At 44.3% G+C, this 16,478-nt stretch overlaps 1 protein-coding gene across 1 annotated transcript in view; it reads left to right on the plus strand.

Moving 5' to 3' along the window:
- Positions 1–3,077: 3,077 nt before the first annotated feature.
- nmbr (neuromedin B receptor) overlaps positions 3,078–16,478 on the plus strand; it is a 32,461-nt gene continuing 19,060 nt past the window's right edge. The window contains exon 1 of the mRNA XM_041975751.1: positions 3,078–3,704. Coding sequence (XP_041831685.1) covers positions 3,277–3,704 — 428 coding nt within the window. The 5' untranslated portion in view covers positions 3,078–3,276. The remainder of the gene's footprint in view (positions 3,705–16,478) is intronic.

Here is a 16,478-nt window from a genome sequence, read left to right on the forward strand (position 1 = left end):
CTAATTCTAATAGAAAAAGGTGAGAATTCAGAATGGCCAAGTGCAAGTGAATGCAGCATCGTCTTTATCATGATGCTTCGTTCATAAAGCATCAACTTCAACATGCTTGATATTTTTCTCTCTAAACTAACCTGAAAGTCATAAAACCACAAGATGTGATGACTTGCAAAGTGAAAAGGATGATAATGCTGAAGAGTCGCTGATTATTATCCTAATTCTGATATATATCTTTTTTTTTTTTTTTGTCTTTTTTGTGCCACTGTCCTCCCGCTCACCCCCTGCCTGGCCCCCCATCGAAGGTTTCCTAGGCCTCCCCCCTGTCAGGTTGTGAAGATGTTCATGTTTTAACTTAGCTTAGCTTGTGAAGCATCTCTGAAAAGATAACATAAAAGTTAGTGGTAAAGTTCATATTTAGGAAAAGTTGAAAGTCTGAAAGAAAAAAAAAGTAAAATAAAAGCTTCTATTTTGAAGGTCTAGTCTCACAGTTTCCGGTATCACAGTCTCTAACTGAATGAGTTTTGACAGCCTTTGACAGCCAACTCCCGCTGGCTTTGGCCGGTTTTCCGCACTGGAGCCACAGGTTGCCGGAGGATCGAGCCCTGCGTTAAAGCGCGTGGACGGTTGCGGTGCGGAACGTGCACAAAACAGGAAACACGTTCTTCTTCAGGACTTCAGGTCTGAGTTCGCGTTTGGCCTCCAAGATCAGTATGACAACATTTCTCAAGACGTCACAAACGGATTTTTACGAGAGAAAATAAATAAATAAAAATAAATTTTCTCATATCTGATAACTTTCTAGGTTTAAACAAACAGCTAATTTTTCACTCTTCACTTCACAGAAAAAAGAGTTTTTGGTTAACTGGAACATTAAAGGATAATAATGGTCACACACGTCCACACAGAGAAGAATGTCTCAGTGAAAGAAACCAGATCTTTGGGTTTTATTTCAACACTGAGGTGCTGTACAGCAGAGGTCCTCAACCCTGGTCCTCAAGGCCCACTATCCTGCAGGTCTTAGATGTTTCCCTGCTGCAACACACCTGATTCAAATTAGTGGCTTTCTGACTAGCTCTGCACAAGTCTGCTAATGAGCCATTAATTTAAATCAGGTGTGTTGCAGCAGGAAAACATCTAAGACCTGAAGGATAGTGGGCCTTTGAGGACCAGGGACTAGGAAGTTTTTATGTTAAACACACAATACACTCCTGCCTCCAAGGCTACTTTACTTTCACATGATCTCAAGAGTCATGTTTAAGACTTGCACAAGCACAGAAGAAACCGTGTGATTAGACAGTCCTTGTATTTCTAAGAGAGGAAGGTATAAAGGACATGTCACATGTTCAGGTGGTGAGTAAAGTGTAATTATTACTGACTGATTCACAGGTTCCATCAAATACATGTCAACTAAATGAAAGATCACTTACCCGGAGGAGGCGTATGAAATGTGAGGAACCTTCATGGAACCACAGACCGGAGTGCTGCAGCAATGGCAGACTGATCTGTGGTCAACATGAACCGGCACAGGATCCAGTCCACCACCAGACAGTAGACCAGAACTGATCCCCTACTACCTCATCAAGATCCAGTCCACCACCACCAGACAGTAGACCAGAACTGAACCCCTACTACCGCATCAAGATCCAGTCCACCACCAGACAGTAGACCAGAACTGATCCCCTACTATCGCATCAAGATCCAGTCCACCACCACCAGACAGTAGACCAGAACTGAACCCCTACTACCGCATCAGGATCCACATACTGCAGAGAGAAAATCTGCCACAGTTCAGCAGTGACACCATCAGTTATGTTGTGTTGAGGTGTTGCTGGAATTTTCAGCTCCATAAATAATGAAAGAGGCTGCAGAGTGAAGAGAAACAGAAATCCATCATTCAGACATCATTCAGGTGAAGTCGGTAAACCTACCAGTGGTTGGTGCTGTCACATGACCTGCCCTCCTCTATGAGCACCAGCTCAGACGGGTGGAGTTTGAGCAGATGGGGAAGCTACAGGTGGAGGAAGGTTTTTAATTCTGCAGTAAGAATAAAGACAAACTCTTGAGTGAGTGGGTTTGGTCAAACACTTTTTCTGGTGTTGATAGTTGGGCAACATCAGGTCTCGGACTCAGTGGTTATATAACATGTCTCTGATTCTTTTTAAGAAATAAACATGACAGGCTGGATCTTTTCAAGCAAAGAACTTTTGGTCAGATTCCAGCTTATGTTGTTCCACCTTCGCCCCCTACCAGCCACCGTCTGTGGGCTCTGGCAGACAAACACCCAGCCTGGTAAAACTAAACTTTTGACTCATTAAAGCAGAAGAATCAAGAACTCGCAGATGGCAGCCTTCGTCTCTAACCTCACAGTTCTGGGACAAAAACCAGAAAAATGAGAGTTAGAGAAAACTGAAGGAACTCATGCCTCATACTTAACTCTGCGTTGCCAGGCTCTGCACACACACCTGATACCTTCCAGATCAGCTAAAAGATTTGATGAATTTATTACACTGAACAGATTATTGGCATCACAATTAAAAGCACAGATTGTCCAGTTGGGAGGTGTTTGAAAGTGAATGTTGGTTCAGAACAGTTTTATTCTTCAACCCTCTTGAGTTTTCTGACATTTCTTCTTTTTTTCAGGGTCTTCACCTTGTTGCAGCTAAAATCCTGATTTCTGTCTGATCTTTGCTGTTTTCACAGATTAAACTAAATAAATGGCAACAAATGACTAAAGATCCAGTTTAAACCGCTTCTTTAAGTTGTGTGTTATATGTCCACACAACTCGTCCTTTTAGAAGCCTTTTCTCTGCCTGAATGATTGAGTTTCCTCTCAGGTTACAGTACTGGACTGAAAATGAGAGAAAAGGCAGAAAATGTCCAAAGACCAACCCTGTTTAGTCCAGATACATTCATTTGTCCTTTCTATCTTATCTTCCACCCCTTCTTTCTCTCTTTCCTCTCACACACGCTCACACAAACGCACAGAGGAGAGGGAGATTCTGTTGTCAAACAAGTGCCTCCTCCTCCTCTTTACGCGCGTCAGTTCCCTGTCCTCCCGCCCTCTGTCGTTCAGAGAAGCGCTTCTCAGACCAGCAGTTGTTCCAGAACTTTTTCCTCCTCCTGCAGGTTCTGTTGGAGTGAACATCCTCGCTGTCTCTGCGTCTTTACGCACGGAGCCTCCTGTTGCGCGCCCGGCAGCTCCTCTTCTGCTAACTCTCCCTCTGATCGCTTCTCCGTGGATACTCCCGCTGCGCGCGGGAGGAGCGCAACCCCCCGGCCATGGATGACGAGTTTCTGTCTGACTTGCGGCCCAATCTGCCGGGAGAGTCCGAGGCTCTGAGCCCCAACTCTACCGAGGAGCCCGGTTGGTGGCCATCTTCTGACAGCGGGGAGACGGTCCACTTCGTGGTGCGCTGCGTCATGACCTCCGTGTACATCCTCATCATCACTGTGGGTCTGCTGGGCAACATCACCCTGGTGAAGATCTTCATCACCAACAGCGCCATGCGGAGCGTGCCCAACATCTTCATCTCCAGCCTGGCGGCGGGAGACCTGCTGCTGCTGGTCACCTGCGTGCCCGTGGACGCCTTCCGCTACTTCTCCGAGGAGTGGGTGTTCGGCGAGGCGGCGTGCAAACTCATTCCCGTCATCCAGCTCACGTCGGTCGGCGTGTCGGTGTTCACGCTCACGGCGCTCAGCGCAGACAGGTAGGAAGGTGGATGATGTGGGGCTGTCTGGTCCTGCATGAACCTCAAACCACTTTTTTTTAACGTTTCCGAGGGAAAAACACGATTTCACCTTTAAGCTGCTGTTCAGAATGGTTGACTTTCAGTTTCAGTAAAATATTGATCAAATTCTTAACATCTTTAATTATTCCTAATTTTTACTCAAACATTTCCGTTCAGCTCCATTTTAACACTGATGGAGCAGAAAGTTTGCTACAGAACGGAAGTTAATACCTTCAGAAGATGTCATCATCTATGGAAGATGATACTTAGATTAAATAATCCCCACATTTCTGCTCTGGCAGGAGCAACCCAACATCTGCTTCAACTTCTACCAAGTCCGTGCTCAGGGAGGTGTGCGTGCTGGAGGGTTTTTGGTGTTAAATATTTCCTGGACGTCTCTGTTACCTGCAGCGCTGCTGTGATGAAATGCTGAAAAGTGCAGTTAAATTTGGGAAGTGTGTTTCCGTCTGCTCTGTGGCAGTGAAACGTCTGTTCGGGATTTTGTTTGAAAGGTGGAGGGATCTGATCTGGATGTCAGAGGGAAATATAGTGCATTTACCTTATTTACATGGACCTGTTTTATTGATGGTTTTTAGAAAACACCTTGCTCTCAGATGAACTGCCTCAACCTGGGAAGACAATGAAATGCACTTAAATAATAATTTGGCTACAGAGAAACATTGTGGGCCGTGAAAATGCTTCCAAACTTTGCCTTTTTTGAGCTTTAACTTCCTGAAGATCCTGCCGCTCTTATATCTCTGAGCTGAACTGCAGCTCTTTAAGCTGTTTGTGTTGCTGCTAAATGCATTTAAAGTTTTATTCTGCATTCATTCTCGGTGAGAGAAATGATCAGAAAGTCATTTTAAGGATGAGAGATTTAGTTCCAGCAGGTGGAAAATGCTGAATGATCATTGGAAGAGGCTTAAAAAATGACTGACTTGAGTTTATAATTTATCGGCGCTGGAGAGTCTTTAAAATCTAAAGTGTCATCACAACTGCTGCAGCTGATTTGTGGTGAGTATTGATTGGTAACAGGAAAAGGTCAGTCCTGCCGGAGTGAACGGAGGAGCTGCTGTAAAAGAGATTGATCTGCACTCAATACTTCAACCAGGTCCTTCTCTCTCCTGTCTAGGTTTGCTGTTTCCTCCTGGAGTTTGTTATAATAAACTCGAAGTTAAGTCCAGCTGCCTGTCTACCTGCGTCTGGGTAACGCTGGGCTCATGCGGAGTTTGGAGACAAAGTGAAGGAAAAGCGCTGCAGCAAATAGCCTGCGACAACCGTTCCACTCCTCAGCATCAAAATACCGCGTTATTACCGGAAGCTTGACTGACATCTCGGACGCAGTCACGGTGGGATGTCAAAGTGCATGACTTCAGGCCTCGCTGCGTGACTTTACCCAGCGCAGAAATCTGGTCCATATAGTAGAAACCAACAGCCTCCCGATTCACCGCACCAGTGTTCAACCAGTTACCACTGATTTGTTCTTTGTTCCCCAGTGAGTCGTTTTTCAGGCTCCTGATCCTCGTTTAGTTAGCAGAGCTCAGCAACACCGTGATGCTTCAGACTGCTGTTGACACTCAGGTCTGGTTCTGGTTTGTTTTTTGCTTTCTGTTCTCTGACTGATTACCTGCTTTCTAACCCATTTCTGTTTGTTTTGAACTACCTGTTGAACTTGTACTTGGAGTTTCCTGCAGCCCCGTGCGCTTCCTGGTCCTGTTGAAGGGATATTGTCTGCAGAGGAAAATGAAGAAGAAAAGAGTTAATTGAGTTGAATGCAAAAACAAAACAAAAAAAACCCTGCATGTTAATATTTGCAGTCTTGTGTGTCCTGGTCAGTTTAGGCCAGAGACGCTCAGTTCTGGTCCCAGAGGGCTGCAGCAGGTTTTACATGTTTCCTTCTTCAGTACATCTGACTCAGAAGCAGTGAAACATGTAAAACCTGCAGGACTGTGGCCCTGAAGGACCAGAACTAGACATCCTTGGTTTAGATAATGAAATGAAGTGTTCATAAATAGAGCTAAATAAATAAATAAATAAAAAATTAAAACTCCACAGTCATCCCACCACTTTAACAAGTAGATTCATCCGTGAGCCGATGACCCATAGGGTGGTTTTAGGAAGGAGGACAATCTCTCTCTAGAAACAATCAGCAAGGGACCAGGAGGAGGTCCTGGCCCTGCCACAGCAGCTCATCATGCCTCTGATCATTAAAAATGAATGTTCTCTGCTCTACTGTCCAGCACTGAGACCAGTCAATCATTCAGGTGTGTGTGTGTGTGCAGTATATGAATACTAAAGGAGGTCAGATGGAAACAGGGCACAGCAGGATGATGGAGAGACGAACCATCATGATGATATGTGACAGCAGAAAGATGAAAATAGAAAATTGAAACTGAAAAGTTGAGACTGTGAGAAAGAGAGAAGGTAATGACTGAAAGAAGTTCAGTCCTCACGCAGAAGTCCCAACACACTGGTGTGTGTGTGTGTGTGTGTGGGGGGGGGGGGGGTTACTGAGAATGGAGTTATGAAAACATAATTAAAGTAAATCAGCACAGAGAAAGCAGCTGACAGGATTCTTCTGGATTTATTCAGCAGCGTTTCCGAGCAGCCAGTCAAACCACCGCAGAGGGAAAACGGTGCAGCGGGGGGGGGGGTCGAGAGGACAGAACAGCCAGAACTTCAACATCCGGTTCTGAAACACACATCTGTAGTGTGTTAAAGTAAATATTTAACCCCCAAACCATCTGTGTGTTCGTTTCTGGTATGTAAAGTGAGACTTTTGATTTGATCCCTCAGGAGGAAAAAGGCAGGGCATCGTCGTCTGCCTCCTCCACCCTCCTCCACCGAGGGCTGCAGCCATTTATCCTAGTCAAGGTCACAGCGTGGGTCTGTAGCACCAGCTGATGCCACCGGTCAGCATCAGTGTTGGACCTCAGCGATCAAATCTGAGCTCAGATCAGTGGAAGCAGCTGTGGTTCAAGCACTCGCACACATGGATCTGCTTCCTGCTGTGCTTCTGATACGCAGCTCGGCTTGTTTTCATTTACTAACAGTTGGTTTATTAAGCTCATTTCTCAAGTGTTTAATTAAAAAAACTAAACAGTTTGTCCTGGCAGTCAAAGAGACAAACAGAAATCAGCTGCCCTGTGGGACAGTGGGCTAAAAGAACAGATTCAGCCTCATTTTCAAGGCATCTCGAAGGCATTCCACAGATCTTAAAAACCCAAGCAACCAGATATTTGACTATTTCAGCCCAAAACAAGCGTCAGAGTTCTTATTATGGAGCCGTAAACCATGTGACCGTTATCTGAGAGAGGCCGGCCACCTGAGCCCCACCTCCAGGCAGCAGTGATGAGGGTTAAATCAGCGAGTGGATGCATGTATCCCTCCACACCTCTTCACACTCGGAGTAATGAGTAAAGTAGTCCCAAGAATGAGTCATCATCCATCCATCCATTGACCCACCCATCCATCCATCCATCCATCCATCCATCCATCCATCCATCCATCCAACCATCCATCCATCCAACAGGACAATCCTTCAGCTACAACTCAACAAAATGAGCCAAGTGTCTCCAGCACAGGGGTCTGCAGCTTCAGGACCTTCCTGTTTCTGCTGTTTCAGGTGTGGTTCAAACACAGTCAGCTTTCATTGTGTCATTTCAAACACAGCCAATCAGGTGAAGTTCAGTGCAGGGAAGGCCTTCTCTCACAGTAGACGGCCCAAACCTTTCATGAATGAATGAATGAATGAAAAATACTTTATTAATCCCAAAGGGAAATTCAATATTGTAGTAGTAGTAATTTTTTAGTAAAACAATCACATTAATTAATTAAGGGCTTTGTTCTTCAGCCTGATAGCTGCTGGAAGGAAGGATCTTCTGTATCTCTCTGTCTTGCATCGGACTTGAACAAGCCTCCCACTGAACACACTCTGTTGTTTCGTCACGGCGTTGTGTAGAGGGTGTGAAGGATCTTCCATTATCCTCGTCAGCTTGTACAGAATTCTTTTTTTGATGATCAACTCCAGCGGCTCCAGAGTTACTCCAAGCACAGAACCAGCTTTCTTGATCAGTTTGTTAATTCTTTTCAAGTCTCTGGTTCTGATGCCGCTGCCCCAGCAGATTGCTGCAAAGCTGATTGCACTTTCAACAACAGACCTGTAGAACATTTGCAACATTTTGGTGCAGACGTTAAAAGATCTCAGCTTCCTTAAGAAGTAGAGTCTGCTCTGACCTTTCTTGTAAATGTACTCAGTGTTGCTTTTCCACTCAAGTCTGTTGTCCAGCTGAACTCCAAGGTACTTGTATTCCTCCACCACCTCCACCTCCTCTCCCATGATGGAAACACTTCTATGTGTGTTCTTGTTCCTCCTGAAGTCAACAATCATCTCCTTTGTTTTCTTGGTATTCAAGATGAGATGATTGTCACCGCACCATTTCACAAACTGACCGACCAGTTCTCTGTACTCTGCTTCTTGTCCATCACTGATACACCCAACAACTGCTGAGTCATCAGAGTATTTCTGCAGATGACAGAACTCAGAGTTGTACTGGAAGTCTGAGGTGTACAGCGTGAACAGAAATGGTGAAAGTACAGTCCCTTGTGGTGTTCCAGTGCAGCTGACCACCATCTCAGACACACAACCTTTCAGTCTCACAAACTGTGGTCTGTTTGTGAGGTAGTCGTAAATCCAGGTGGTTGTGGAGGGATCCACCTGGAATTTCTGCAGCTTCTCACACAGCAGAGCAGGCTGAATCGTATTAAAAGCACTTGAGAAATCAAAGAACATGACCCACAAAGTGCTGCCTGACTGGTCCAGATGAGAGTGGGCTCTCTGAAGCAGGTATATGATGGCATCTTCAACCCCAAGCCCATTACGGTATGCAAACTGTAGTGGGTCCTGAAAGGTCTTCACCTGCTTGCTGAGGTGAGCCAGTAAGAGTCTCTCCAGGACTTTCATGAAGTGAGATGTCAGGGCGACTGGTCTGTAGTCTTTTGGTTCAGCTGGTTGTGGTTTTTTAGGCACTGGAACAAGGCAGGATGTTTTCCACAGCACCGGGATTCTTCTCTGGCTCAGGCTGGTGTTGAACAGGTGCTGGAGAATCGGACATAGCTGTTTTGAGCAGGTCTTGAGAACTCTGGGACTGACACCATCTGGACCTGCAGCCTTGTTCTGGTTCAGTTTCACCAGTTGTTGCATGACTTGGTTACAGGAGACAGACAGAGTGGAGGTGGAGGCAGAGGAGGTTTCAGGAAGTCCTGATGTGGAGGGAGATGAGGTTGTGTCCAGGTCCTTGACTGAGCTGCAGGGTGACAGAGTGGAGGTGTGACAGGAAAGCTGTGGGCTCATGGAGGGTGTGTGGCTAGTTGGGGTTGAAGCAGGAGGTGAGCTAAACCTATTGAAGAACATGTTCAGTTCATTCGCTCTGTCCAGACCTCCATCAGTCTGATCCTCCTTTATCCCGAAGCCAGTGATCTTCTTCATTCCTGACCACACATCCCTCACATTGTTTTTCTGAAGCTTACTTTCCAACTTCTTCCTGTAGTCCTCCTTGCATCATCACTTTAACCCTTCAAGGACCAAAGCTGCTAAGTTACGACAAGCACCAGTCCAGAGTTTCTGAAGGAGGTCGAGGCAGCAGGGGTGGAAAACGTAGCCCTGAAGCATCTGTGGGAGCAGCAGAGGTCCAAGTAGCAGTAAAAGCATCCATGATGGTGCTGCTGGGTTTGAAAAATGAGGAAGAGCATCACAGACAGTTTGATGAGTGTTTGAGACGAAGATTTCTACAACATTTTACCACAGTTTGTTTTTCTGCTTTTATTCGGGAATATTATGATTCATTTAACTTCCTACATAATCTCTGCTTCACATTCAACCTTCTTTCTCATTTGTATTATGAGTCAACATTACGCAACATTTTCTTTTAAAAACTCTAATAAACTAATAAACTTGTAATAATTCCTGATGCCACAAAGAAACTTGTGTCTGCAGCCTCCAGTACGGCAGAGACCCTCATTATCACGGTGGACAGTTTATTTCTGTTTTTACAAAGAGGCAAAGATAACTAACATACACATAAATATGCTAGCTTGTCAGTTGTCTGTTTATTCAGAACAACAGAGGAAAATTCATTTTAATTAAAAAGTCATTTCGTTAATTTACAAAAAACAGAATTTAGATTTTTTTATTATATTATTATTTTGAGAAAATGATCTAATAAACTGTAAAAAAAAAAGTTTTTTGCATGTTTTGGGGAGATGTTTTTCATTCAGCAGCAGCTAAGAAAAGCTGCACAGTCGAGTGCTGCAGAAGATCGATGATCTTAATGACTCATCCTGGATTTTACTGAAAGATTCCGTTTGGAACTTTTTTATGCTTCTGGTTCTAGATAAATGAAGCAGAATGAAACCAGAATAATAATTCATCTCTGATGTGTAAATGATGATGTTGGTGTAAAGGAAAGAAATACAAAAATCTTCACAGCTGCATCCAGGTGTTGTGTTTGTAGCTATGGCAACACCTGAGCTCAGGACGGCACGTCCAGCATCAGCAGCTCGCAGGTAAAATCTCCTGGAAGAGAACATGAACCCAGACGTTCAGCCCACAGCTCAGAAATGACCCCTCTCAGCAGCTTGTCCAGGAATCCACCAACTTTTTAAGTTTTTAAACAATAATTGTGTGACGTAGGGAAAAGATGGTGCCAAACTGAACCAAAACGGCCATTTTGGAGACCTCACCTGAAGTTTGTTCTGGTTCTGTTGACCTTTACAGAGACGAGGTTCACTTGTTGTACTATGATAGAGGTTTAGAGTCATATTTAGCCTGAAACAGCTGAAGCCTGAAACATTTTCATCTGTGCTATGTGCCGGATTTTCATTTCAATATTTGCTCTGAACCATCAAAAAAACAGTGAGATAAAAATTTAAATAATTTAGCCAAATACAGGAAAGCTTGTCTCAGTCTTCCTCTTCTCAATGCTGCCGTAGGCCCCTCCCCCTCCCAGGAGGCCGGTGTTGTGGCGAAATGAGCACCCAGGAATGCTTATGGAAGTTGTTGGAAGTATTTTCAATGTTTTTTCAGAGATTTCTCCAAAACCTTTAAGGATGTTATGAACTGTAGATGAAATGTTTCTTATATATCGAGGCCCTTGTTTCAGAGGTGAATCTCTACGTCTTTACTTCTCAAAGTTCTGACATTTTTCTTTCCCAGCCTTTCCTTTGCCCGACTTTTCTAAACACTGTTACGCCCATCATTGAATGTTACTGTGGTTTATCTGGTTTCAAGTGGGGGCAAGTTTCACAGAAGCACATCAGTCTGCGCCACCCTGAGGGGGGTCTGCCTGTCAGCTCCGGTTTACATCCCCAAATCCAACAAGATTCAGGCTTTTCCCTCTGTCTCTCCCCTGTTTCCACACTAAGCTGACCTTGGATTCGAAGCAGAGGAAGTCTGAAACACGATTCTCAGCTTGAAATGAGGCCGTTCTGGTCTCCACATTTCATAGAAAATTAGGCCTTTAATTGCTAATCAAGGCAGCGTTTCATGCGTCAGAGTCTTTTACTGGTTATTAAGGATTAGTCAGTTTCTCTCTGCTGTTCTGAGTGATCTCCAGTCAGGAGTGACAACAGGCAGGAAATAGAATCCTTCATCCTGCAGAAGCAGAAAAAACACATGAAGCACGTTCAGGTCCACCATCAGAGGCAAACTGTAAACCTCTGTGCATCTTAAGTGTTGATTCAGTGCAGTAAGTGAGTTGTTGCTGTCTGTGGTCTAAATCTGCCTCTGAGGACTAATAATTCAAGAAAATTGTTCTGAAGCGCCAGGAAAACAGCAACCAACCAGTAACAAGTGATGCAGGATGGACACTCATCCCATCTCTGAGACCGAGCTCAGGGATTTCTTCCTTTCGGCTGCAGGTAACCAGGTGAGATGGATCCAGATGCAGCTGTCATCCCCGGTGTGTTTGATGAAGGCATGAATGTTTCGTCAACGTGTTGTACATCCTAGAAAACATTCCTTTGCAGGCTTGAAGTGTTGAGGGTCGCTGAGGGTTGTAGCTCACAGGAGTCTAAAGGCTGCATTTAAGTGCTGCTGAATGCACGTGAAGCCCACGCACGCTGGTTCACCAGCTGCACCAACGTTGGGGGCGAGAGACCACCGACTAACTAAAGAGAGAGAGAGAAAATGAACCATGTAGAAACATAAATAATTTAATAAAATATACTGAGTGCAAAATATTTAAAAAGTGTTTTCTCCCTTTAAAAAACCCCAATCTTACAAAACTTTTAATCTTGAGTTATTAAATTTTCTTGGATATGTCTCATTTATAAATGGACTTTTATAAACCTCAAAATTAAGCTTCTATATGAATTAATACAGCCAAATCACCAGGGGCCTCCTTTATAAAACGGATCCTTATTAAAAGTGTTTGTGCGCACAAAGCCAAAGTTTGCGTGCAGCAAAAAATGATTTTGTTTTATAAAACCAGGTGTATGCACAGGTGGAAGCAATTTACTCTATAAATCACACTCTTCCTGAAAGTTTGCGCAGGCGAAATGGGTTCATGTCCCGCCCCTACACACCCACATTCTACCATAAATGGTCAATGCAAAATACATTCATGCATTTAAATAAGTCAGCTGATCTGTGACGGAAGTTGAGGTGCTTGTTGGGGAGGTGGAGGCTCGGAAAAACATTTTGTTTGTTTTCAAATAAAAGAAAGGCTGCCGGGGTGCCCGAGCACACGTGTGCCGCGGGCGCATGGCGCACGTGGCAGGTTGCTGACGGACGCCGTCCTGCAAACGCAAACAGACACAATCAGTGGAGGAAGTCCGGGATGAACTGCAGCAAATCCGTGAAGTGATGTGTGGCGTTTTATCTGAAATCTTTAGCTCGTTAAAACAACTGCATGACACCTTCATGCAGCCTTGAGGCTCCTGTCGGGGAGGGGGCCGTGCGTCAGGGTCCTCGTGGTGAGGGGGAGGGAGGCCAGGTGGAAGCATCCCTTAGTGCGACGTTTTGCAGGACACTATGTGATTATTCAGCACACCTTTGTGGGATGGTACAGCAGTCTGCTCCCGATGCATCCAAACTATATGCCTATGGCTCGCTCCACAGCACGCGCATGCACGTGGACCACATTAGCGCACCTCATCTGCAGGTTTGCAAATGATTTAATGAATTGACAGTAAAGTACTTCACTATCAGGTCCCGAGTTGTGCCTGTGCAACATTTATAAATGAGGCCCCAGGGCATTGAAAGAGGAGATGGTTATATTCCCAAAAGAAAAACAAAATTAAGTAAAATGTCTACGTGATTCAGAGGCACGCAGTCCTGGAACAAATGACCAGTAATCAGTATAAGTAATAACTGTTCAGCATTCAAAATGGCTATAATCACACCTACAATAGACCCACCGTCTGTAACACAGATGGCTGCCATTCCCCTACAATATAATATTTAATTATTCTTATTATATGTTACCATTAGACAGAGGCGGAGCTAGACTGTATACATGGGGGGGGCCTTATCAGGGAGGGGAATTATACTAAGAAAAGAAAAGTTAAGTCAACTTTATTTATAAGTACATTTAAATACAACAGGTGTTGATCAAAGTCCAACTTTAAAAGAACGATAAGAGCCAAGAAGACAGAATGAGAATAAAACAGACTTACATGTAAGAAACAATAAAAAAGACAAATATGAAACTAAAATTCAGCTGAAGAAGCCAAAACTCAGTCAGCTACAGAGTAAAAATGGGTCTTTAAACTAGTTTTTAAAAATGTCCGCTGTTGGTGAGGTCTGGAGGATGGAGGGGCTCTTCCATGTGGGTAGCTCCACATCGGACTGCTGCTACTGGGTCTGGGGTCTGTCTACAGCTGATCTGGGTCCTTCCTCTTTACTAAAAAGTCAGAAATATCTCCTCTTCTCTTTATCCTTATATCTTTCTCTACTAAACCAGACTGGTTGCAGGATCTGTTTCTCCACATTTTCAAGCTGCAGCTACTTTAAAACCAGCTAGCAGCCTTGCTAGCCTTCTGTTTACATGAAACTGGATCATGTAGTCCTCTTTGTGGGAAGTCCTGGTAAAAGACCAGTGCAGTAATCCAGTCTACTGGAGATGACAGCATGAGTTTCTACTGGCCTTTCTGGGAGAGCAAACTTTAATCGTGTTGATGTTTTCGAGTTGGTAAAAAGCTCTTTGATGCAGCTGCAGCTGAACTTGATCACTAAGAGTTTTTCATGTGGGGAGAAAAATATTTGTTATCTGGATTTAACAGGGAGCCGATGAAGAGAAGATAAAACTGGAGAAAAATGATCTCTGCTTGTCATTCTCGCTGCAGCATCTTGGATCAGATGGACGCTTCCCTTAAACCTCACACTCACCACGGTGAACTTTATTTTCCGGTTGGCTGGCCTGATCTGGCAACCAGTCTGCATACACACTGGAACAGATTCATTTCCAAAGGCCTCCTCAGTCTGCTCCCTCCCCATGTCTGACGGTTTTTATACTTTGTGCTCTCAGGACTTGAACACATCGTCCGTTCCTCGTGTTCATACAGAGAAGGAAAATAATATTTCAGTGCCTCTTCAAACTGGGACTGAACCACGTTACGTTACACGGTGCCTGATCCAGGTTTCAAACCTGCAGCATCCATGTGTTTACAAATCCACTCAGACGTATGTCGTCTTTCTGGTGCGACAGTAAGGTCTTCTTTTTACAAAAGAGGCAAAAAAATGCATCTGGTTTTGTGCTGAAATAAGCACCCCAGCCCTGAAAAGCAGCATACCAGTCAGAAATAAGAGTATGAACTGGTAAATAGATTTACCAGTTTAGATTATTTACGTCTGACAGTTTGGTGGCTGTAGCTCAATTCCAGCCAGAAAACATGAACCCTTAATGCTCCCTGCTGTCTAACATGTACATACCATCTAAACATTAATCTGAGACAACTTCACCTGTTTGTTTCTCACAAAGCAGGCTGGTAGCAGGTGTCATTAAGTTCTTAAGATCACAGGTGTGTTTAGTAGATAAAAAGACTACATGGTCTCGAGGGGGCGTTTCATGGCAGGGTGCTTATTTCAGCACAACAGCAGCTGCAGCTTTGTTTCCATCAGACTTGTGTTTCATTCCCGACACTCACTTATCATCCGCTTGCTTGCAGCCGGTGAGAGGGAGGAAGAGGAGGAAGAGGAGGCAGCTCGGAGAGAACAGAGTGAGGGGTGCAAAACCACAGAAAGTGCCACTTAGTCCTCCTCCTCATATTCTCCCCCCATGGGTTGACAGACAGTTAACAGAAAACTGTCCACCTTGTGGAACGTCCTGATGACGTGAATAAAGAGTTTTACTGAACGGAGTCGCTCTAAATCTTCTTAAAGTTCAGATCTCAGGAAACATGTTCACGTTGATCCATTTTAGGCTGAAAAACGACTCAGAAATTCCTCCAGTGATGTAAATTCATCTTGTTCAGCACCTTCACCTCCCTGGGCGGTTAAACCTCACAGAGACACATGTTGTCCGATAGGAGTTCCCTGCAGGTTGGAGTACACACACCTGCACCTTCACCTGCACACACGCACACACATCAGGGTGAAACCTGTGTGGGTTTGGCTTCTCTCCCGGCTTCCTCCCACAGTCCACAGACCTGCTGTTTGGCTGATTTCAGCCTCTAATCTCTCTCTAGGAGTGAGTTTGAGTCTGATTGAATGTTTGTCTCTGTGTTGGTTCTGTGATGGACCAGGAGCAGCTCCAGCCCACCCGCAACCCTGCATCCAAATAATCCGTTACCCCAAGATAAGATAGAAAATCCTGTTGTCACCAGAAACCAGTGCTCCTCATTTTGGGAAAGGGGACAGAAGGTGGACCTAAACCTGTTCTATATGCAAGTCAAAGGAGGGATTCTGGTCCACAAAGACTGCAAGGCTCCTCCCTGCAGCACAGGAGGGTGTACACATGGTTTATTATGTTTGATCTAAATTTAGAAGCAGATACAGAAAAAAAGTGTTATTAAAAGTTTCATAGCCAACATCGGTTAAACCTGAGAATGTAAGTTCAGTTAATGAAGTTAATGAGTGGATCATTGCAGATATTACAGTCAGGAACCAGATCCTGTAAATGTAGTGAGTAAATAATCTGCAGTGTTAAATGCTGGAGTAAACGGCCACCACCGAGCCCCTGCAGATACGAGCTGATGTGATCTACTGCAGCAGCAGCGCATCACTGACGTACGACATGCACATGAAACACACTCAGAAAACCACTGAATATGTCAACTGTCACTGGAGCCGCCTGAATTCTAACAATGTCCCTGGAAACACGCGTGGCTCAGGTTTCTGCTCAGTTTCTCTTAGATCTGATAAATAGTTCATATTTCCACTTCACAAGGACATCTATAATTAAACGACACACTTACAATCAGAGGAGAAAACATGGAAAAAACGGCAGCTGCTAAAAGAAACCAGTGAGGATTTTCTGAGATCAAAGGGTTTGACTGACAGCTGAAAAACGTCCTGAAAAATACTCTCAAATAAAACTTACACACAATCAGCCTTGATTCTAAAATTCAATAATTTACTAATAATTTCTAAATAAATTCACTCTGAGACAGAAAAACGAATATTTAGCATCATATTTTTAATTATAATAAATAGATTTTACTCTGAAGTCAGTAGTTCATGATAATTCCTGCTTTCAACATCAACAACGTCATGGTTTCAGAGGAACCGCCTCATGGTACGTTTTCCCATCGCTT

Source organism: Melanotaenia boesemani, chromosome 22 (genome assembly GCF_017639745.1).
Source record: "Melanotaenia boesemani isolate fMelBoe1 chromosome 22, fMelBoe1.pri, whole genome shotgun sequence".
Lineage (NCBI taxonomy): Eukaryota > Metazoa > Chordata > Actinopteri > Atheriniformes > Melanotaeniidae > Melanotaenia > Melanotaenia boesemani.